At 38.4% G+C, this 24,303-nt stretch overlaps 1 protein-coding gene across 32 annotated transcripts in view; it reads left to right on the top strand.

Moving 5' to 3' along the window:
* Positions 1–6,842: 6,842 nt before the first annotated feature.
* LRRFIP2 (LRR binding FLII interacting protein 2) overlaps positions 6,843–24,303 on the top strand; it is a 54,906-nt gene continuing 37,445 nt past the window's right edge. For 7 of the 32 annotated variants that reach the window (XM_068674988.1, XM_068674989.1, XM_068674986.1 and 4 more), the window contains exons 1-2: positions 6,844–7,211; positions 16,280–16,386. In XM_068674988.1, the coding sequence (XP_068531089.1) occupies positions 16,297–16,386 (90 nt within the window). In that variant the 5' untranslated portion in view covers positions 6,844–7,211; positions 16,280–16,296. The other 25 variants (XM_068674980.1, XM_068674982.1, XM_068674979.1 and 22 more) reach the window with 13 other exon arrangements.

The raw sequence follows: 24,303 nt of genomic DNA, 5'->3' as shown, positions 1-24,303 counted from the left end.
ATAAAATATGATTTTGCTTTGAAAAATCACTGTTAAAACATTGATTATATGTTGATTATAAACAAGATTATATTTTCGGTGTCTTTGTTCTGTGCTTTCTGTAGTCATGTAGAGGTTATTTTTTGTTTTTAACCAAATTGCCATGCCCAATCTTGGCTCTCGTAGTCAACTAGCGCTATTTCTCCTTCATGCCTCACTTCCTGTAACAAAAGTTCACTCTGCCAAACAGTGTCCTCATCATAATTGTGTAATCCTTTTTTTCTTTTTTAAAAAAAAAAAAAAAAGTGATGCCCTTGGTGATGCCTATACAAACTGAATTGAAGTTGTGTAAGAAACCAACTGGCTCTCCTAACCGGATGCTAATAAACAAGTCTGCACAAGAAAATATAAACCAGTTTGTACGTTCTCTCTCTCTTTTTAGCCGAGTTGGTCTGAGTAGTTAATAAGAGTACAAGATATTTAAGATATGAATCATCACAAAATTTACTGGATCTCCTTTTGAATGCTACAGAAATGTTGAGCAGGACTGTCATGTCACTCTTCAGAATTAAATCATGCCTGGAAGCAGAATTGCTGTATATACATTTGCAGTGACATCTGCTTGCTTTTACACTGCTTTTATACTTGTTCAGTCTAGAAACAATAGAAGACAGATTCTGAATCTTGAAACTTCTGTAGTTTCTTTGTTTAAATCTTTCTGGCTTTTGCTAATATAATTCGAGAAGCGTCACAGAGTAGTGTATGTATCATGCATATGTGTAGTTCAGGATGTCCCTTGACAATCATGGTTGGTTGCATGATTTTCCTAAAAAAAAAAATAAATAAATAAAAATCTTGTTTTATTATTACTATTTTAACAAATACTGAATACAAAGGTTTTTTAGATCAGAACTGTACAATACATACAGAAACATAAAGACTTACTTTTTACTCCTGGGTCATCAAGGCTACAACCCTCAGACAAATACAACAAAGTACACAAAGATAAATTTGCCATAAAATTCAAACAGCTGATGTAAAATGGAAATGGAAACATTTTCAAATTATATCCACTTTTCAGTTCAGAAAGTTTTCTACTGCTTCAGATAGACCCATAGCCTTCTAGTAGTTTCAACCTGTAACTGAATAAAAGATCCACATATTGTCATAAGAAAGACTGAAGAGGGCAGGTTTATTTTATAAACCTGAGCAAAGTAAATGAGTAAATGATTAAATGAAAGCCAAATCAACTGGTTAGACTTTACAGACAAGTAAGGCAGGGTGTAAACTGTATTGAATTTAAATTAATTACTATGAATTTAAATGAAGTACTATGAAAATTTCTTTCAACTTTTTACATTTTCCTTTCTCATTGTTTTCTAGTATTTGAATTCCACTAACATAGTATTTCTCTGATATCTTAAGATACCTAAAGAACAAACTTACTATACAAATAAATAATAATAATAAAAAAAAAATCAATAAATTTAATAGTCCTAAAATTTCAAGCATTGGAGTTATTGTTCTAATCATAATTTGTCAAAGCTGTTTTTGCTTTTGATGTTGGGTTCTAGGGTGCACATATATTATACACAAATACTACTTAATTCCCACTCTTCCAAACCTTCTACATGTGCTGATTTTCAGTTCAGCAAGTAAACCCAATCTCCGAATCTGCTAAATTTGATTGGGCTTTTTCATCTCAGGAGTATTGAACATTCATAGCTTCCATTGACTGAAGTGGCAGCATCTACTCAGGACCTGAAAAAAAATGTGCCAAAGGCAATGGTGATAAAGCCTACAGGAAAATACCAAGATACCTTTGACTGGCTTCCAGAAGCAACACATATATTTGACAATCTCTTTTGAAAAAAAAAAAATGGGGTGGGGTGGAGGCTGACAAATTTAAAATTTCAGTTTCCGGGTTCCTCTTCCTTCTCTAATTTAACACTATTTGTATGAAGGAAGCATCCACCTTCACCTTCAAAGCATGATACAAATTAATGATGGACATACAAAGAAGTGCACTGAAGCAGCAAGCAGCACACAGGCTCAATGCTAATGGAAAGGAAGCACCTCTCTCAAGCTGCCTTTCAATTACTCCGCTGGGTTGCTTTTTAAATGTGTTAAGCTGAGGGTCAGCTTTGCTGCTGGCGAACATGAGGTGAAGGCTAAGTGAAGGCTATTTTTGTTATATGGGGAATCTGTGCTCTTGAGATTTAGAAGAGAATTGTAAAGGAGTCAGTCTTTCACGTAGGAAGCAAAGATAAAAAAGAGTATTTTAATTCTTTTTATATTTTCCATAGAAATGAAAAATCGTAGTAGGTATCTCTTAGTTATGTTAATAACTTGTTCAGCTTGGCATAGCCAGAGGGACCTCTGTAGTTAGTCAAGGTAATTTCTGTTGTGGTGCTATCAGGCATAGGGGACTTCTGATAAATGCCTGTTAGATTTCCAGGTGTTATAACATCTAAATGTATTGAGAGAAGTCATGTTTAAGCTTTATGTTCTAATGACTTGTCTACTTAATACACAAATGGTCAAAAAAGCGACTAAAAATACAGATGAGCACATACTAAAAGACCCACATGTTTAGTTGCTTATGCATAATTTAGACATTACTCATTAGTTTTTCAGGCTAACTACGGCTATATGAGTGAGGTGATTTCCTTTTTGTGGTTTGTGTGTCAACACCAAAATCAACTACATAATCTTTTTTTTTTGGTAATACAGACTGAGTTTTCCACAATGATATCAGGCATAGGTTAATTGTTAGTATTTCTACATGTACCCAACAAACCGAACACATTTAGGAGTATATCTACCAAGGCTACAAGGATGACAATACCTAGATCTATAGTACTTTTTACACTGCCATAATAATGAAAAGCGTTATATGAAAATTAAATGTAGTGCTATGTAAATATAAATAAATGCAAATTTTAAAATAAGACTTTAATTTCTAGATTTATTTTTCACACTATAGCTTCATTATTAAAAAAAAAAAAAAAAAAAAAAAAAGCTTCTAGAAAACTCTCAGTACACAAACATGGTTAAGATATTTTGAAATTTACCTATATCTAAATGGGATCAATCAAAGTAATGCCTGTCTTCTCCTCATTTTTTATTTAAGGAGCCGATCATTGGAAACCAGTGCTAAAATTTTTCAAGTATAAAATGGATACTATTCCATAGTGATCCTACAAACACATTCCAAACATAAAACACAGCATTCCTGTGCTTACCTTATTTCTAAAAGACTTTACAAAGAATTTAGAGACAAAAAGACAATAAAAGCTAGGAAGCAGAGAGAGCTCTGTTTTCAGTTGTTTGGTAAATTACAGAATCATGGAATGGCCGAGGTTGGAAGAGACCTCTGGAGGTCATTTGGTCCAACTCCCTGCCAAGCAGGATAACCTGGAGCACATTGTGCAGGATGGCATCCAGGCAGGTTTTGAATATCTCCAGAGAAGGAGACTCACAATGTCTCTGGGCAACCTCTGCCAGTGCTCTGTCACCCTCACAATAAAGAATTGCCCTCTCATATTCAGCTGCAACCTCCTGTGCTTCAGTTTGTGTCCGTTGACTTTTGTCCTGTTGCTGGGCACTGCTGAAAAGAGACTGGCTCCATCCTCTCGACAACCTCCCGTCAGATATTTATACACATTAATGAGGTCTTCCCTCAGTCTTCTCTTTTCCAGGCTAACCAGGCCCAGCTCTCTCAGCCTGTCCTCATACAACAGGTGTTCCAGTCCTCTCATCATCTGCGCAGCCCTCCTCTGAACTCGCTCCAGTAGCTCCATGTCCCTCTGGTACTGGGGAACCCAGAACTAGACACAGTACTCCAGGTGTGGCCTCACCAGGGATGAGTAGAGAGGGAGGATCACCTCCCTTGACCTGCTGACAACACTCTCCCAAACACACCACAGGACACCGTTGGCATTCTTGGCCGCAAGGGCACATTGCTGAGTCGTGGTCAGCCTGCTGTCCGCCAGGACTCCCAGGTCCCTCTCTGCAGAGCTGCTCTCCAGCATGTCAGTGCCCAGTTAAGAAATCTACAGTGAAAACAATTTTTTGCACTATTAAGAGTAAATGAGGTTAAGTGGAAAGACTAAAGCTCACTGATTCTGCAGTTACTGGCACTACCTGAAACCTTCTAGTCTTTCCTACTATTTGGTAAATGTTTTATGCATACAACAGATTACAGAAGAAATCTGGTAAGTCTTTTATTTCTCCAATGAATTCTATATGAGATTATTAAATAATGTCATGGTTATGTTCAGCATCCAGTCTGTATGTATTAACCTTTGTAATTATTTCAGTTATTCTTCTAAAAGTCTTAGATTACTTCCCACCCTTTACATTAAACCCATACACCCCTTTACCTACTCTTTTGAATGTAACTGAAAATCAACATTACTTTGAGTAGTGATGACTGCTTCAATGGAACTGGTACTGAATCATTTTAAAGAACTAAAATTTCACAGGAGGATGAGAAATGCTAAAGAGAAGGACAGAAAAGAAGACATTCAAAACTTCATATATAGTAAACATTACACAGTAAAATAACATTTTTCTGTAAATTCTCTCTCATCAAAGCTGCTTCAGTGACAAAATCTCTTTAAAACTCTACCCAAATTATTGCAGGAAGTTGCCATTATTGAGGTGACATACAACAGACTTATAAATTCATCCCAGATACACTTTCTTAGGTGATCATTACTCTAACTAGAGCTAAGATTTTACCCACAGAACGGCTCAAAAGAGCAAAACACTTTGAGAGAGATCTTTCCAGGGAAAAGAGAGAGAGTAAATCAGCAGGTTAAATAACATATTAGGAGTAATCTATACTAATCTACCATATAAAAAGACAGTAGTGCAGACAAAATACATTCAAAGGGAGTTCCACTGGACTTTATTTATTTATTTTTAGTAGAAACACATTATTAACAGAACAACACTTACAGTAGCTTCAATATGGTTTTGTTTAAGGTAGAATTGTAACTTTTATTTTATTTTATTTTATTTTATTTTATTTTATTTTATTTTATTTTATTTTATTTTATTTATTTTGGTAACTGCAGCCATTCCACAGCAAAAGTTCAATGTAATTTCATTTTCTGGGTTACAATTAAATATAATTAAAATGTAGGTAACCTGACTGTTTAACTACTCACTAATGATGCTGAACTCAGAATTGCTACTGTGACATCTTGTACCACTGTCTGCAGTAGCTGCTCTGTGTATACACTGCGCTGCGCACTGCTTTTCAGTAAAGTAAACAATTGCTCTTTCAAGCCACAAAAATGCATGTCTGCTCTCAAGGAGACATGTCTTTTGCTGCATCATTAAAGAAAAATGTGCTGCCTGTGATATCAAAAGACCAAACGTATGCAAATCCCCATGCTTCAACAGAAAAAAATGTACAAACAACTGAAAACATTTTTCCCCTTTATATAGCAATCTACTGACAGAGAGTCATCCCTATGGAGTCCTGGGACATCACACAATTCACAAGGCTCCACACAAAGTCTCCACTCAAGAGGGAACGAAGTATTTCTACCACTAGCTAGACCAAACAAAACCACCTGAGACGCTAATGAAGAGTCTCTCCATAAGCCCTGAAAGTCGGTACGTGAATCCTTCTGTAAGAATCGACCTCAAATAACTATGCAGTTTTAAAGCCAGTATTTTTTTTTCACGTCTTTCCTACTGATGTTCCAGGATTAACTTCTCCCTCTGCAACAGCACTTCCTTTCTACTTCATCTCTCTGCAGTGAGATCATCAGCTATTACAACAGAAATTAATACGATGTTAAAAATAAGCATGGTGTGGACATGCTGTATGAGGAAGGAGACTAAAACACCGTAGCATTTCTCAAATAGAAAGTTATAAAATACTAAAGAAACTCAAGGAAGTAGCTTCATGTCTGCTGTAGTAGATTTAATTCACTTGCACGTCCCGTTTTCTCTCCTTCGTGTTCATCCACTTGAGCTTATTTTAGTAAGACATTTGACCTCTGCCAAGGGCTCTCGGGAATATTCTTGAGTCTTGCAACTAGGCTTGTCATCGAACAGCGCGTTTTCATTCTCATGCGGTTTCAAACATCCGAAATACCATCTCCAGCAGACCCCTGATCATCATTACGTCCTCAGTTACTCACACTTGGTGACAGAAGTGTTAAAGAAAATGCCTACAGATTTGATCCCAAGTCTGTTTCACAGCAGAAACACAACTTGTGTATGAACTGAAATACATGTAATGGTACAGTTCTTTATTTCCGTGTGTTATTTCACATCCTTAGGAACTCTGCTTATATGTAAAATGTATGGGTACAGTCCTATATTTCTATGTTATTTCATTTCCTTAGGAACTCTGTTGTTTGCTTATATGTAAAATTTATGGGTACAGTCCTATATTACTGTGTTATTTCATATCCTTAGGAACTCTGTTGTTTGCTTGTATGTAAAATGTGGAAGTGTGTAAACCCAGCAGCGTGTGGGGCAGCATGGGACAGGGTTTAAGCACTTCCCACAGGATTTTTGCTCACACCTCCTGCCTGGCACCATCCACGCAAACCTCCCAACGCCTCACACGGCGGGTCAGGTAGGGAGGGCAGAAGCAGGACAGAAATTGGCGGGGGAACAAAACCAACAAGACCATTCCCCGGAGAGCCTGCGAGGCTGAACCCGGCTGCTTGGTCTTCGCTCAACACCAGCGCCTGAGGTGAAACCAGAAAGCAAACCGAGAAGAAAAAGGACAAAAACCCTAACCGCACCCCCCACCTCCCCTCAGCACGGTGCCACCATTGCGCACGCTCCCGCCCCCCCGCCACCCCCTCGCCTATCGCATTGCGCCTGCGCACTCCGCCTCAGCGCCGGCCCCGTCTCCTCCTCTCTCCCCCCTCCCCGCCTCGCCGCCGGTTCGAATCCCGGCGCCGCTCCCCGCCGGCCGCCACCGCCCGGCCTCGCAGGGGCGGGGAGAGGAGGGCGGCCCGCAGCCGAGCGCGGCCCATCCCGGCCCCCAGCTCCGGTTCCTGCGCTTCCCGTGGCCGGGAAGAGGCGGGGAGGAGGGAAGGCGAAGCGTGAGAGCCGGAGCGCGGCTGCCTGGCCCGGGCCGCCGGCCGCTGCCCGCCCTGGGGCGGCTCCAGCCTCCGGCCGGCCGGCGTGCGGCCAGCCCAGGGCCCGCGGGGAGCTGCGGGGCCCTTCCCGGCGGGGCGAGGCGGGGCGAGGTAAGGCTCGGCTCCGGGCTCCGGGCACGGCTCGGAGGCCGCGAGGCAGCGGGCAGGGCGCAGGGTGCCCCTTACGGAGCTTCCTGGCCGCTGGGTGCCGGGTGGGAGGAGGAGGAAGAGGAGGAGGAGGAGGGACGAGGAAGAAGAAGAAGAGGAGGAGAAGAAGGAGGAGGAGGAGGAGGAGGAGGAGGGAGTCCCGCAATCACAGCCGGCCGCGTCCCGGCGCCGTCCCCCTTCGCAGCGCCGTTCCGCAGGGCGTGCCCCCTCGGCCTGGCCTTGGGGCGCCTCGGGCTCGCTCCCCATCGCCGTGTTGTATTTTTTTTTTTCTCTTCTCCTGCCGTTATTAATGCAAATGCAGTGATGGTAAGGGCACGGGCACCTTCCTGGGCTTGGAAGGAGCCTGGGGACTGCTCTGGGCGGTGATCTGCGCCCCATGTTAAGTGGCGTCCAGCTTTATCCCTCGCGTGTTGCTTGGCAGGGCGGCGTTTTGCACCTCACTGGTGATAAATCGCGTAAAACCAGCACTGTCACAGCCTCCTCGTGTCGGGGAGACCTCCAGCTGTCTTCAGCGTGAAGCACAAAGTGCTATCAGTTACGTTGCTTTAAAGTGACAACGTAGCCTTGAACATCTCTGGAGCTTTTTTTTTTTTTTTCTTTTTCTTTTTTAACAAACTTCCTGTAGGATTAGATGAATGCTTTTCTGGTGAGTTCTATAAACATTAGTTGTGTCTTGACTTTAAAGTGTTTAAATATATTGGGGCCCAGAAGCAGATATCTTCTTTATGTACACTTCCTTCCTTGGTTAATGTAATTGTTTAGTGACGATGTAAGAGCAGGTGAAAGGTGCTCTGGCAGCACAAGGCAGTATGACATACGTGACGTGCTTTTCCCATTGTCCTACGTTACCTAGGTTTAGAGATGTTTGCCTTCCAGTGTGAAGTCAGTTTTACCTGGACACGACTCCTGGCTGTAGCAGAGAGCTTCTGCATATCAGACTGCTGTGGGAAATGTCAGGTGTCAGCTCGCTGACTGAAACGTCAGTGCTTCTTGTGAACTGACTCCAGAGGAGCTCGTTTGCATTGTGACTCAGACTCTGCAGAGGATGACATGAAGTTTTAGAAAGTGCTGGTTAAATTGGACTCCAGGTCACAGGAGGCTGTGTAGGGCACACTAGGGGCTTAAATAGGAAACAAACTAGGCTTTCACATGGTGAGCAAGTTGTGGTGTATATATACCTTTTGATCATGATTTAAAATATATAAATGAGTTCCTCTGGTACATAATGCCAAGAGAAGTTGAGAAACCGATAACAGATTTGATGCTGTGTTGTTGCCTTTGAAAAATCCTGATGTGAATGGGAATGGTGGTAAGTTACAGGTCAGCACGGCTCAGTAGCATTATAAAAATTGTCAGAGATTCCTTCTGACAAAGTAATCCAAATTTCTTATTGCAAGCATCTGGAAATTGCTTACCAAGGAAGTGTATGTAGTGGACAGTTAGTGTTTCTACGTAACCTTGTGTGTTCTTTGTCCTTCTGAATAGTGAGTAGTGGTGTGGGGTTGTGCGGATGGACAAGTTGGTGCCTTTGTATTAGGCACGGCGAGTTTGAGCTGCTGTGCTGGCGGAGGTGAAGGGGCACCTCCCGATGGGCCTGACAGCCGCTGCCACCAGGGGCTCCTCTGCAGGAGATGCCAGCTGGTGGGAGAAGCTTGCAGCAGTGGCTTCCCTTCCTTGCACTGTAACTGTAGCAAGAGTGTGGGCGTGTTCTAATATTAAGTTGTTAATGGAAAAATAACTTAAATAGTTACAGCTTGTTACTGAACGTGGGCTGTTACTGTGGGGCTCTTTGTTTGTTTCATTCATTAAAAAATGGAGTCTCCATATAGTAGCAGTGTGTTGTGTTTTTTTTTTTTTTTTTTCCAGTGAGTAATGAATCATTCTGCAAAAAAACAGAAAGGGTGCCCATTTTGAAAAAGCTGACAGTGTAAAAATGTCAGTTGCTTCATTTTAGAATAAACATGGGAGGTTCATGTGACTGTTTTTCATTGTGCATTCCCATAATTTTTTTCATGGTGTTCATTAAAGTACTGTCATTTCCTCATATTTTAAAATAACATGATTTTCTTAGTTTGTTCCTGCAACATCTATGGTAGCACTGATTCTATAAATGTCCAACTGTGTTACGCTGCTTCTCTGAAACCTACGTATGCTTTAGGTTGTGCCTGTGCCCTAAGACAGACTTAGCTGAGAGCTTTGCCAGGACTTCTTGTCACTGATGATAATATTTTTTTTTTTTTATCTTGTGGGGTAATGCTATCAGTAAGTGCAGCTGTTAGCAGCTGACTGGCAAAGAATTTGTGCTTCATAAAATAAGTGTCACTGCTTGAAGTTGTATCGCTGCATGATGTTGTCTCAGAAGTTTAGTAATCTGCAAAGACAGAGGAAGGTCACCAAGGTAGGTTGGTGGATCTGTAGGTCCTGGTACTCCTAAAGGCCTGTAGGATGCATGGGTGCAGCTACTGTCTTGCGTTGCTTTAAGTTCACCAGCACTAGCCATGCATAATCACAGATTATGGCTCCATCAGGTAGTGCTTTTCCAGACTGCATAATGGTTGTTTTTTTTTTTTTGTTTTTTTTTTGGTTGTCTGAATTGCTGACCTTCTGTTTATTGACAACTTCATAACACTCAGGAACTACGGGATTTCAGCTCCCTCTAAGGAGTTGCTATTCTATTGTTAAATACAGTGAACTGAGAAAACAGTTGTATTTCTCAGCTTTTTAAATGGCAAATAAACTGGGAATATACTGCACTAAAGGGGTAGATTGGAAAGGTGACAGTTAATCCAGTGCAGGCTGACAACTGCACAAAGGGTAACTTTTTTTTTATTTCCTGAAGAGGCTGACGTGAGCTTGTTCATTCAGAGCAGAAGCTTTGTGCCAACGGATTCAGAGGTGGGACGTGATTTGAGACAAACAGGTTTTCTTGTCTTTTTATTTATTTTTTTTTAAATGGGAACACTATTCATGAACTGGAATAACTACCTCCGCCATAACAGTGAGCACTGTAATCTTTTGACAGATGGTAATTTTCTGTCTTTGCTTTTGCCTTTAATGCTAGGCTCTTTTATTTGTATTTTTATTTTTATCTTTTTTTTTTTTCTTTTTTGCTATGATTGTAGTTTCAGATAATCTTTTTTCTGATTAAGGTTGTTATGAATGAAAACTCTGAGTAAGTCCTTAAATCCGTTACATGAACAACTGCTGGTTTCCCTTTCCCGCTCACCCCTTCATTAGGTTATGGTCACCCTGTGGAAGTGCAGCTCCTCCTTTTCTTCCTCATGTGCTCACCTGGATGGTGTCATCAGCCTGATGCCATCAACAGAAATTCTAATTACAAGGAACATGCCCTTGCATAGGGGAATTGTATAGGTGCATCCTTCTAGGGAAGACTCTTATGTTAGTCTTGCATAATTAAATTCAGTCATATTTTTATTTCTGTTTCTCCATTTGGGCTTGGTCTCACAAAGCACTGAAGGCTAAGCACGTAAGATTTGTGATTTCCAGTGTGATTCTTTCCATTCCCTCTCATATAAATGCTACTTCTGCTGGTTTGCAATAATAATACCTCAGATTTGTTTATTGAGCTGTGTTGCTAGAGCTGCAGTTTCATGAGACAATTCTTTAAAATAGCTGGGTTGGGAGTGTTCTGCTGTGTGTGTAAACTTTTAAAGCTTTGCTTTAATTGCAGGATGGTAGCTTCCATACCTACAAAATAACCAGCATTCATCTGTTAAAGTAAAGGGCAAGTGTTCAATTAACTTAAGAAGTATATTTAAGTTCTTCAATTTCAATTCCATCATTGCATCGTAGTGCTGCTACTTAGCTCTTTCTTTTTAGTTAGGTGTTTGAAAAAGGTTTTGCTCTTTTTAGTGTATTTCGTGAGTTTATTCCTTTAGCATATTTAGCATTCGTGGAATTTTCAGAAATCAAAACGAGTTACTGCTCTTTGTTTTATCAGCAACCTGCGCTTGCTTTGCTCCTGATGAGCATGTTGTTCCTTCCACTTCTTACATTCATCCTCCATATTTATTATTGTGTTTCTAACATTGTTCATCCATGTAACCTTCATTCAGAGTCTTTTCTTTTAGGCTTTTACACTGTTTGATTTCAGGAAACTCTTGTGTTCATCTCTGCCTTCACTCCCTTTGTCCTTATGAAATCAAAGAATTTACCCACTAATTTGAATTGAATCATCTTGAAATTGAAATTAATGATGCAGATCTTTGGGTTTGTTGAGAAAATGCTCTGCACTATGTCTTTTTCCTTAAAAAAGGCAGATAAAATAGTGTGTCATAGACATGTATGTACTCTAATACTGTGAAATATAACAATTGGCTTGTATTTTATAATGAACAGCTTCCCGGTAGTATTTCTCTGTCATGTTACATGTCAGGGCAGTTAGCCATTTGTGGAAGCAGGAGCAGTCAGTGCTCTCACAGTATTACACAGAACCGCCTTTACGGTCCACTTGCAGATAGTTAAAGTAGAACAAAAGACTCACTTTGCAAGTGGACAACTACGTTTGTGCAAGAAACTGGGTATTATGGACAAGAGGTCCATTTCCTTCCCCAGATTAGGAGAGCTGCTAGCTCGGGCTCCAGCATTAGGAAACTACGAGGCTGCTTTGAGCAGCCAGTAGTTCTAGAGCAGGGCTGGGCTTTTCTGCTGTTGGATCAGATACACAGAGATTGTTTCTACACAGGTGATTTTTTTTTTTTTTAAGTGTTTTGTGGTGTTACTTGAAAGAGAAAAGGAGAGTTTCAGGGTGTTTATTTATAGCCTGTTCACACTGTAGTATCTGAATGCCTCGCATGTATGCGATGCCAAATACACTGGCATAGACCCAGGCATCAGGACAGGTGGTGCCACTGAAGGTGGTGAGAGATAGGGCCTTAAAATGTAGAGTAGCTTGTTTTACATAAGACAGGTTGCTTTTTTTTTTTTTTTTTAGGAAGTGAAAGAGAAACAGATTACCTTTAGTTTAGTCAGAAGGTAATAATAAGACCAGGAAGAAATGTTAAACTTGGTGAAGAGATAAAATTTATATATGCCTGAAGTGAAGAAAAATGAGAGAGGAAACTTGAGAGATTTCCTCACAGATCTGGTTTGTCTGGGGACTTCAGATTTTTTTTTTTTTTTTTTTGGGGGGGAATGAAATACAACAGGATGTCACTTCATCAGTTGTATAATATAACATGTAACAGCCTACGTGAAGAAACCAAACATGTAATAGGCATGACTTGGGAATGCTGAGCTGTGAGTGCAGCAAATTATAATGGAGTTTCCCTTCTACAGTTCAAGATGGCCAGTGTAACAAACTGTTCTTCGTGTGGTTGTGCTTTGTTTTGGAGTCCTCTTTGGTTATTTTTGGTGAAAATTCTACTGCTACAGCATATTTCCAATGTTCTATATCGTGCAGCAGAATATTTTTTCCTGTAACCTGCAAGTCACAGAAATGAAGTGCCTAAGGAATATTTTTGCTCACATCTGTGAAATATTTGGCACATATTTTTTTCTGAGAAGTAACATCTTGATACATTTAATAGAAATAGAACTAGATCTCGTTAGTACCAGATCATACAAGGCATGAAATACTCTGTGATGCATCAGCTTGATTAAAAGTTAAGTGGAATGGAAGAAATTGTGATAAGGTTCTCGAGGGTTTATAAAACATCTTGTTTAAGCTTGTACTGAAGGTTAGTTTCAAAGCTGTCTGTGATGATAATTATACAATCATAAAATTGTGTATCTCGGAAGGAATCTCTGGAGGACACCCCTTGCTCAAAGCATGGTCGGTCAGAGCAGGTTGGTCGGGGCTTTGTCCAGTCAAGTTTTAAATCTCTTCAGGTCTGCAGGTTTCAGTCTCTCCAGGCCAATGTTTAACTGTCCTCTGTTCTTCAAGTCCAGGGGCCTCTGTTTACACACCCTTCCTGTTGGAGATGCTCTAAATTTGCCTGATTTCTTCTTGCACCCTGTGCTGTCCACCTGTTTCCTGGGGGGAGCTCACAGCCTCCAGGAGGGACACCCTCTGTCCTGGATAGAGGTCACAATGCAGAGTCAGCGGGGGGACTTCTGGCAGTGTCAAACCAGGCTTTGCTGATGGTTCCTCTCTAAGGCCTCTCCCACTGCTACAGATTTCTGCACTTTTTTTAATGCTTTTTTTTTTTTTAAAAAGTTTGACTCTTTGTTTCAAATGGTTCTTTGTAATTCCCTAGTTACTGTTTAACTTGAAGGTCCTCTTGCTCTTCATTTTGACCAGTTTTGGGCAAATACGATCTCAGACAATCTTCTGTATTTGATTCCCATGTGCACAAATTCATATCTTGAAATTTTTTATTATTTAGGTAATTTTGTTAAAGGTGGGCTTGTGAGCACCCCCAACATGTCCTCTGCCTCTACTGTTTTCTTCATCTTTATTTTGATACCTATGTCTTTATGGTAGCTTTTTTTGTTGTCTTTAGCAGCCTTTGCTAGTTTTGATTCCATCTGAACTTTGCCTTTTCTAACTCATTGTTGTATACAAAGGCAACACATCTGTATGTCTTCTAGGTAGCCAGTCCCTGCTTTCTTTTCCAGGATTGAGCTCAGTCAGGAGTTTTGTGCTTATCCTTGGTGAGCAAGTTTGGCAGATAGCTGGAGGGGACGCCACACTCTGCTGCACAGGGACTTTTGCACCTGCATGCTTCTGTGAGCCTGAGATGAAGTTCCTTTTGTCCATTCATTGCTCTTTATATATACATTAAATACTTACTGTTGGTCCAAACATATTATATTAAAAATAGCTATACAACCTGCTATATTTAATTCCCAAAACGTGCCTGCTAAGAGAATCTCGCTGAATTCACTAACTCAAGTTAGTTGTCTATTAGAAGTGGTACGTTGTTCAAATGATGTCCACAAATGCAGTTCAAGTCTATCATGTGTGCAATTATTCAGCAGTTTTCACTTATGCAGTAGATAGCTCAGCTGTCATCCTTCTACGAACCATCCCAACCTCTGCTAAGAGTGAGGTTGGAACCTTTTATGTCTTCTTGCAAGTGCACTGCTACCTAACAGCACAGTTAAAAGCAAATAAAAAAATCATGTTTTGGGGAGGAATAGATAAATCGAACCATGAGCCACAGGCAGATGGTAAAAACAGTCCCTGATGAGTCCTGTGTCTTAGTCCAAATGTTTGTGTTTTATTTAAACACTGCACTACAGATTCAAAGAGCAGCCTATAGAGGAATAGATGGAATCCAGGGGGTGCTTATTCACCCTCCTCCCTGTCAGGAGAGTGCTCATTACTGGACTATAGAACTACATCTTCTCTGGCCCCTTCAAATACTGTGTTTTTTTATTCTTAACTATTCAGCTGCAAAGGCAGCAAACTCTCCTTTAAGGTTTTCACACAATGGAGTCATTGTGCACCTGCAGTATCGTGTATGTTTAGGTTTGGTTTCAGAACAGCAACAAGTAAGATTATATTGCATAATAGTAGTCTGTCCTATGTATGAGCTTTTAAGAAGGGGGGTGTGCAGTCTGAAGTCTTTGTTGTCTTTTCAGCAAACAGAGTATTCCCCTCCTGCAAGCACACAAGGAATAGTAAAACACCCGCAGAATCTGAAGCAGAAAAAAAGGCCTGCCTGCAAAGAGAGGACTTGCGGCGTAAAATTATGGTGGGGGCAAGAAGTGTAGAAGCTAAAATTAGAAGGAAAAACAAGAGCTGTGATGCTACTTGATATCTTTGCCAGAAAATAGCCCATATGTTTTGGCTTTGTTACTGCTGTATAAAGATAACGGAGTAAGAAATAAAGAAATGTTCATGCACAAAAAGAGCTCTTGTCATGGCTGGCTTTTTTGTGTTTGATTAAATTATTAAGGAATCTTTGTGTATTTCCTGGTTAGATGCAGTACGAACTATAGTTTTTATACAAGTTCATTTTCAGAAGTGTAGCCAATAATAGTTCCCTTCTAGACCTTTTCTATTTGCATGGAGATTTTTTTTTCTAAATAAGGTGTTTTCCCAAGCCCTGTGTGGAAAGATTGCTTATCTTCCTTGTATCAAATAGCTGGACTACCAACAAGTTCTGATCTGGCCTTTGTAAGGACCTGGATACCTGGAAGTAGCGTTTCTTTGAGATACTTGGAAAGAAAAAACAAAACCAAAAAAACTAACTTACATTGTTAATTTATTTTTGAGTAATGTTTTGCTGTCTGTGTATGCAGTATATGTAAACAAATGCTGTGTTTTGGCATGTTGGGGATTTTTGTTCTTGTGGTTGATAGCAAAGGTTTTCGGAAGAAGACTAAGAAGATATTTTGTGTGCTGTACTAGATATATATCATGCTAGAATGCTTCTCATTTCTTCGTTTGCCAAATTAGGCAACATAATATTTTTTTTTTGTTTGTTTCTCCAGAAATGTCTTCTGCTGTTATAAACTGCAGTTCTCGTTCAGTTGAAGCTGAATGAGAACAGCTGCATTAAAGTGTAAATAAACGCCTACTAATGCTTGGATGCTTTGAAAAGGTTCTGTCTCTGAATCTTTTCTGTTGTGGAGAGAGTTCCAATGACTGTGTAATTCTGATGCTTGAACCTGCTGTTGACTATGGGTTCTCCCAAGTCCATAAATTAAAATGGGGTTCTTATTTTTAGGAGTTGTGAAGAATGACAGGGTATGTAAGTATCTTTACTGAGCTAGGAGACTTAGGAGCAGTTGGCAGTTGTGTATAACTAAAGACTTTGAAGCTGTAGGTAAACTGACGGTTTCTGTTCAGTAGAAATACTTCTGCGTGCACCTTGTAGAGTGAAGAGGTGTTATAGAGCTTCCAAAAGTTTTTGGTAACACCTTCCCAGAAATACAACCTCAGGAGAAGTTTATATCAATGACATGTGATTATGAGTATTATACAGTAAAAAAATTCGTAAATTTATTACATTTGTAGGGTGTGCATTCTTTCTTTATTTGTTTTAATTCCAGATCTGAAAACTTACCTTTTTCCTGTTTGTTTTTTTTTTTCTGAATAGAGAATCAGAGAATAAAGATGGGGACTCCTGGGTCAGGACGGAAGAGAACTCCAGTGAAAGACAGGTTTTCTGCAGAAGATGAAGCTCTGAGCAGCATTGCCAGAGAGGTTTGTTAACTTAAAATTGTTTCAAATTCAATAATAGGGATGAAAGGAAATTAATTATTCAATAATTAGAAAAAAATTAGAATGAATAGAAATAAGAAATACTTTAAATAAAATAATAATAATAAAAAAAAAACATTTATTGGAATATTCCCATAATGATTTATTATTTGTATGGTTAATGTAACTTCATAGGATCACATTTAAGCTTAGCAAATATTTTTATAGATATATGCGTTAAATGATTGTTAGTTTATGATAAATGAGAAATCTAGTTGCTATCTTAAATCTAAAAACTAGAAAGCTGAACACTTACCCAGTGCAGTGTGCAATATTCCCAAGATGGTAAATGTAGTCTGTTAGTATTAAAGGTGTAGTAGTTGTTATTTAATGTATTTGGAAGAGTTGACAAGTATTCTGTTTCAAATGTTAAGTCACTCTTCTGCCAAAATAAGCCTAATGCATACTATACCAGGTCTTTTCTAACAGGATCAGCAGCTTAAAAATATACAGTTGGAGGTAACCAGCCAAAAAAGCAATTGAGAAGTAGCAGATACAAAGAAGAACTGTATGCCCCTGGGTATAGTAAGATGTCTTGAATTCAGAGTTTTACAGTCTGCTGTTTGGGCTTAAGTTTTTTTGGGAAGAAACACTGTGGATTTAGAAACAAAATGCTTAGTATTGTTTGTATTGAAGTGGATACAGAAGCTTTGAGCTACATTATCTACAAATGTGCTAACTGTAGTTGACATAAATAAGTGCAAAGAGTGGACTGTAATCAACCTTGTAATGTACACTGTTCTGTATGTGTCTATGAAAGAAAATCGTATCGTAGGACAAAATATTTAGGTGACAGGTGTCTGAAAACAGCTACTGTATGTGTTTTCAAACAGAGTTATCATAGACTGTAGGGAAAAAGTCATTTTTGTTTAGTTATGAACTTTCTGAAAGCTGTGTTCATACCAGGTCTGATGGAAGTTGACAGTGCGTCACACATGTTCTCTGAGGGGCTTTGAGTCCTGTATGGTCCATCTCCTACATTTTGGGCAAAACAGTTAAAGGAGGAGAAGGAATCTGGCTTTAATTGTTCTTTTCACCTGTTCTCTGCATGGTTCCATTGAAGTAATGTCAGCTTGCAACTTAGTCTAGTCAAAATGGTCTCAGTAGAAAGGTATAAGGAATATTGTCTTTCTTAAAATTACTGCAAGGCTTTATGTTCTCTTAGATCACTACTATCCTTAACTGAAATTTGTGCATGAGTTTAATTTAAACAAAAGTGAAAAAATTCCCCCCTTAATGCCAAATTAAAGTAATATTAGGCCCACAGAGGGAGGTATTCTGTCACAGGGATGAACTGAGTCAAATGTGCCTATTCTAAGGATTAATATGTGAAGTCTTCCTTCCTCTTCTATTAATAAATAAATAAAAAAGTTTGTAACAATCAGCATTCATGATTAATCTAAATATACTGAATATAACTAAAATTTTTATGCTGATCATCCTGCCACTTAAGTGGTTAGGCATTTCATTATATCTTTAACTGTTTTATGTCTATTAATAAATCTTAAAACCTATTTGAATTGTTCTAAATGTTCTTTCCGATTAGAATTATTTTTCTCCTTTCTAATATTCTGGCATTTTTCTGTATTTCTACGGTCATCTTTCGTGACTTGTTAGGGAGAAGAGAATTTGACATATTTTAAAATAAAATGATTTGCTGCCTCTACATGCATGTTTTTGAGGCTGTGTATAGCACCATCTCTTTTTTTTGTTTGTTTTGCCACATCAAGTTTTCATTTTGAGAGTCTTAGTTCTACTTGCTGTCCAATTTTGAAGCAGTGTGAAAAGTTGGATATCATGAATATTTATTAGCACAGTGTTTACTACTGTCAGGTTGTTAATCCCTTGGTCTGGACAAACTAGCTATTAGATCCCATGTCAGACAGCAGCTGTTGTCATTGAATTGGTTGCTATAATTCAAGTATTAGCCAACTTGTTCTTAAAAAATAAAAACCAAAAAATTGTATTTTACTTTAAAGGAACAGAATTCACTTCCCAGGATATAACAGCAGAGGTCAGTTAGTAAATCTGAATCCTGTCTTTAAATAACATCTCATATGGAGCTGCAGAAATGTTTCCATTTTCCATGCTGAATACATGGGGCATTCCAATTCTCCGTGCACGAATATATAAAGTAGATGTGCTCTACTGTTCTGAGCCCATTATCTCAGCAGCATTTGTTTATCTTCTTATTGTCAAAGGGTGTCCTGTTCTTCAACTTCCTCTTCTGAAATTACCTTTTTAGCAGATGCTACTCAGAACAGTTGAATTTAGTCCTATAATCTACAAATCAGATGCCTTGTGAGGAAAACGTTTCTCAAAGGTGTTCAGAGCAGCAAGAAACAGTAAACAAAGCATGCTGAAACAAAAGGCTAGCACTCAAGGATGACCTGCCTGGAAAAACTCTATAGAAGTGCTTTGGAATTCAGAGCAGTCACAAAATTCCACTAGGATTTGTCATAGGTTGTAATACTAGCAAAGGCTTCCAGTGCAGTTTATGAAGTTTTGGGGTGGTTTTTCTCCTTTCTTTCTCCAAAACTTCAGACTTTAAGAAGGCACTAATCTCAATCTTTCTCACGACTCTGAACTGACAAGATTTCTTCATTTTATGGCATGTGTCAAAGAAGTGATTTCTGCCTGACTGTGCCAACAAACATTTGTGTGCCAGGAAATTTGAGGTAACAAATTCTTTGAAACTGATCCAATAAACTCACTTCTGTAGAGTCCTTTCTTTCTGCACTGATTGAACCTGATGCGTTGTCTTGTATGAAAATATTTAATGGCAGATGAGATCACTACTGTTGGATTTGAGGGATGTGGTCAGATTTTTTCATTTTCTCTCTTTGTATCAGAAAACTCTTCCTCTTATGGTAGTGCCTCCTCCACATCACTTCTTGTAGCACTAGCCTTTAAGCAACATTATGTATGGAATTTTTGTATCTTTTGCTTGCTGAGCGAATTTGCATTGAGACAAGCTCTTCCTCCATGCTGTTGAACCAATCATGGCATGAATATGCTAAAACATCAACATTGAAATGATGGTGTATCCCTGACTTATCCTAAGAACTTCTGAGTTATCGGACCACTTTCTCTGGGATCTACCTCCTGGTGCATCTGATTCTTCCTGGCATCAAATTCCCTGTGCTCATTGAAATTGAGGAAAGAGATAAAAACAAAGGGAATAAAGGGTGTATACACCTATCCAGAGATGGGGGTCTATGCATCCTTTTCTAGAAGCAACACACTCTGTCTTAGGAGAGACAAGTTGCCACTCTCTGCATTATTCTGTGTTTTAGGAGAGATTAGTTGCAGTTGGTAAGCTTGGAAGTCTTGGTACAATGGGGAGGATTACCTGTTTATTGTATTTGTTTCAAAAGCTGTTGGAACAGGTGGTAGATATATTGTCCAGATGTTCCCTGCAAGAAAAAATCTTAACATAGTTTGTTTGCATTGAAAGTTGAGTATTGATAAATGTTTTTGGATTATAGCAAAGTTAATTTGAAGTCAGCTAATCTTTTATAAAAGAATGCACATCTGGAAAATATGAAGCGTTCCTTTAATGCTACTTTCGGCTTTGTTTTCTAGTTGTCATAGCGGATTCTGGAGGTGTAGGCTTTCTCAGATTGACAAAGAATGTGAGAATAAATGCATGTGTAGAAGACAGCTTTTTCTCTCAAAGCTCTGCCTCTCCAAATAACAGATACCGCTTGTCTAATGTGACTTCAGGCATCTGTCCAGATTAGGTTCTTCCATGTGAATCCCTTTTTTTGTTTATTAACTAATTTTTTTAAAAGTTCAGGTTCTCAAGGCTGTCTTATTGGATGTACATTAGATACTGCTGATCTCAAAGTCTTCTCTCTTCTGTTTTTATGTAGATTTTGTGCTTATAAAGCTGTCTTGTGGACAGTGTCTGTCCACCTGCGTCACTTTAATTTGTTCTTATAATTTGTTGCGTTCCTTTTAAATATTCAGTAGTAACTTCTTGTTAACAGGCTTCTTATACCATTGAAACCTTTTTTCCAAGACCAGCCTTACATGCAAGAGCAGATGTTTTGGTCACATTTTTGGTTTTGAGATTATATCATGAATTGAGCAAGTTAACTTATTCTTCATCATATTGAATCTATTCAAAGGTCAGTCAGTACCAGTTTCTCTCTGCATGTAACTTCAACTTTTTTTTTTAAAAGAAAACACCCCGATCAGAGATTGCTTTTGTAGAAGCTAGATGAATTTTGAATGCGTTATTTTAATAAGAGACTATTCAAATAGTTTTAAGTTGGCTATTTCAGTTTAAGTGTTAAGAATAGCAACAAACAAAATGTTGACTTAACAGTACTTCTGTTAAAGATACTTTATTGATGAGGTATCCTAGAGATTTTTTTTAATCTTTGTATAGTCATATCAGAAAAAAAAAACCCAAACCTTTAATCATGTAAATATTAAGATTTTGTTGTTTATAGTCTTTCCCTGTCTGGGCGCCTACCTGGGCAACTTGCTCTAAGGAACCTGCTTTGGCAGGGAGGTTGGACCCGATGATCTCTCGAGGTCCCTTCCAACCCCTACAATTCTGTGATTCTGTGATTTGCTTTGTGGGCAACTGGAGACAGAGCATGCACATGAGAAATAGGTGTGAAATAAAAGGTGTGTCTGAGGAGGAATAAGAAATCCATTTGGCACATGAATGATTATGCTGTCTTGAGTCCAGGAGACAGTAAGGAGATGAGGGTAAAAGAGTATGGGAATAAGAATGGAGAAGACATGAGAAACAGGAGAGAGAAAGCATGCTCACTTTGTAAGAAATGATGAAATAAGCTTTTATGAGGCTGGTGAGGTAACAGTGTGTAGTAGTATGTTAAGGAATGTGGTGAACGTTTCTAAAATGCTCATCCTAATTTTCAGCTGACATAGTCTTGGGTATTCTCTCAAACACCCTGATGGCAGAAACTGAATATGGTAAATAAGCACAGGTAGCTGGTTCCCTCACAACTGCCATCTTGTGGAAGAAAAAAAATAATCACTTCCTTGACTGAGCCTCAAGAACATTGGAAAGTACTGGTTTAACACTGCATATACCCTGATAAAAATAGAAGATGAGTTGTAGCCCATAACAAAGCAATTTTAATTGTTTTAATTAAAGCATTCATATTTTTCCACAGGTGAATAATATATTTTAGCATAGCCTATATTTTATCAGTATGAAGGTTTTATCCTGAATCTGATTAAATCCCCTTCAGTATGGTATGGAAACTAAAATCAAAATACTATTGTTTTCTAGTGATTGTCTTCTTGCAAGCCAGGGGAAGGAGGAAGAATGCCTGTCTACACTGTGGAGGCAGATGTTATGCTTGCTTAACATAGCAGGGAGGAAAGCTTCTACCATACCGATTCAGTGTAATAGTAAGCTTTTTCACTTTGTGAAGAACTTGGTTATTGCTGTGAAGATACAAATAAAAAACACTTCAGAAAGGAAAGACTCTAGAGTATCGGTACAAAGGCATTCAAAATCAAATCTGTTTTTTTTTTTTTTTTTCTATTTCTTCCCTTTCTTGCCAAAAATATTTTGGCTGTAACTGAAGAATTAGGTGTTATCCGTGGGAGATAAAATATCTTGTAAGATTTTCAAAATATTTTGGCAGAGAATATGTTACAAAAAAATCAGAAAAGAGGAAAAAATGGTGTAAGCGGAGACAATTTTCTAAATATCTGTAAGTAGTTGTTAGCAATTATTTTTAATGAAAATAAGGAAACTGACTATGTCACCTGTAATGGAAAGAGAACATTCTCTTTCCAGCATATTTTACTATAATATATGCAATAAAATAAACTACTCAATAAACTACTTTGTTTAAAAGCACCTTTGTGATTAGGATAGAAGGTAGAAGATAAGAAATATTGTTTGTGTGTTTATGTATAAAGCAAAATATTATAGATTTAAAACTTTTTAACCGTTTTCTCCTATTCAAATAAAGTCTTGAGGGCCTCTTCTGTCTAACCAATCTCTTTCTTTTACAGAGATCTTATCTGTACTCTGGTACTTCCTTTCTTGGTTGTTTTTCTGAATAAATTTCATGCACGATCATTGTCTACTTTTTTTGTCCTATTTGCCTTTCATAATTTATATTCAAGGGACTTTTTTTCTTTCTATCCACACATGTAGGTATGCTGGTGTGAATCAAACAGGTGTGGTTGTCTCATCTCTCATTTGCAGTTGAAGTGACTAAGAAAGTTCAGCTATCACATTTCTTTATAGCAGCTGTGGAAATCCCCTGAAGAAGTTTTTAAAATAGTGTCAAATTTGCTAGGTTATGGACAGTCCGGAGTTTAACTTTTTACTTCAGGAAAATAGGAATTTGGCATATATTATAACTTCTTAAGAAGTTACCTTCAATTCGCTGATATTGTAATATACTTTTCATAAGTAAAAAATGTATTGCTGTCTGGTCTATAGCCTGTATATAAAATAACAGATGAAACAGAGATGAGGACTGTAACAACAACGACAAAAAAGTCTTGATTCCCTTTCTGTGCCACTTTTATAGTCCTGACAGCTTCACCTTTTCTACTCAACCATCTACTCAAATCTGGTGTGGCACAGTTATTTCCCCTAACAAATACTCAATGAATTTATTTCAATGTAGCTAAATAATTTAAATAAATAATGCAACAGACTAGATAGCAGCACCTAGGAAGAAAGCGATGTCCTTTTGAATAATGGTTATTTCTTTATTAATGTTAATTTTAAATTTCAGTTACATAGTTATCAAGATTTGCATTAATGCTCTTAATAACATGAAGTTTGCTCTCTAACAAATCTGCTGAAAACACAGAATTATTTGATGGCCTTTTGAATTCAATGTGATTTGTCTCTTGCCTTGCATTTTGGTCTTCTTGAAATGGTGTACTTATTGGACGAATCTAGCTGCTCAGATCGTTAACATAGTACTGAACTGGCTTTTGCTAAAAAATTTCTCTAAAAATATAAGGCTTTTTCATCCATTTCAGGCATGTATTTTACAATGAATATGCTTGTAGATTTTTTCTGAATTTTATGAAGGATTTAGTAAAATGGAAAAAAAATACTTTTCCCTCTACTGTAGAACATGGCTGTGGAACTTAGGCTGTAGGACTAGGAGCGAGCAGTGAAATGGCCCTTGTTTTTTAGCATGAGTCAGTAAATGAACAAACTTGCTATCTTTAACCATAAAGCCCTGCCGTGATTTAAAGGCTGTTTGCATATGTCTGCCGATCTATAGACAGAACTAAAACCAGACGTATCAGCTGTTTGAGTCCTTTCTCTTTGTGCTGCATGCGTGTCTGTGTGAAAGTTTACGTACCGCATAAGCTATGATTACAGACGATCACAAAGTAGGGTTGCAAGTGAGAAAAGACTTCCTGTTGCAGGGGATTCCTTGCTTTCTTGTGTGGATCAGACAGGAAGAGAAGCGGCTTTATTCTGCTGTGAAAAATGATAAAATAGTGGCAGTCAATAGTGCTAGCACTGACTTAGAATCACTTTATCTGAGTATGGAAAATATAGAAAAACATTCTTGACGAGTCACTTGAAGTTAAGACAAACTATTTTAAGTGTCAAAGTTCTAACGCGTTTGCCTTCTTTCTTGTTATTTAATAGATATTTTTGTCCCTGTAGTATAGCTTAAACTCTAAGTTAAATACCTCTTCCTTTTTCATGAAGCATGACAGTTATTTACAGTTTTCACAATTATTATAGGTTTTTAATGTTTTACATAAACCTATGCTGTACCTATGGCAAAAGGAGAAAAAACTGCTTGTAATACAAAATCTCATTGCATAAAATTGCTTTGGATTATAGGAATTTCAATGTTGATGTTTGTCATAAGC

Source organism: Anas acuta, chromosome 2 (genome assembly GCF_963932015.1).
Source record: "Anas acuta chromosome 2, bAnaAcu1.1, whole genome shotgun sequence".
Taxonomy (NCBI): Eukaryota; Metazoa; Chordata; class Aves; order Anseriformes; family Anatidae; genus Anas; species Anas acuta.
This window is presented reverse-complemented; position numbering and strand designations above follow the sequence as displayed.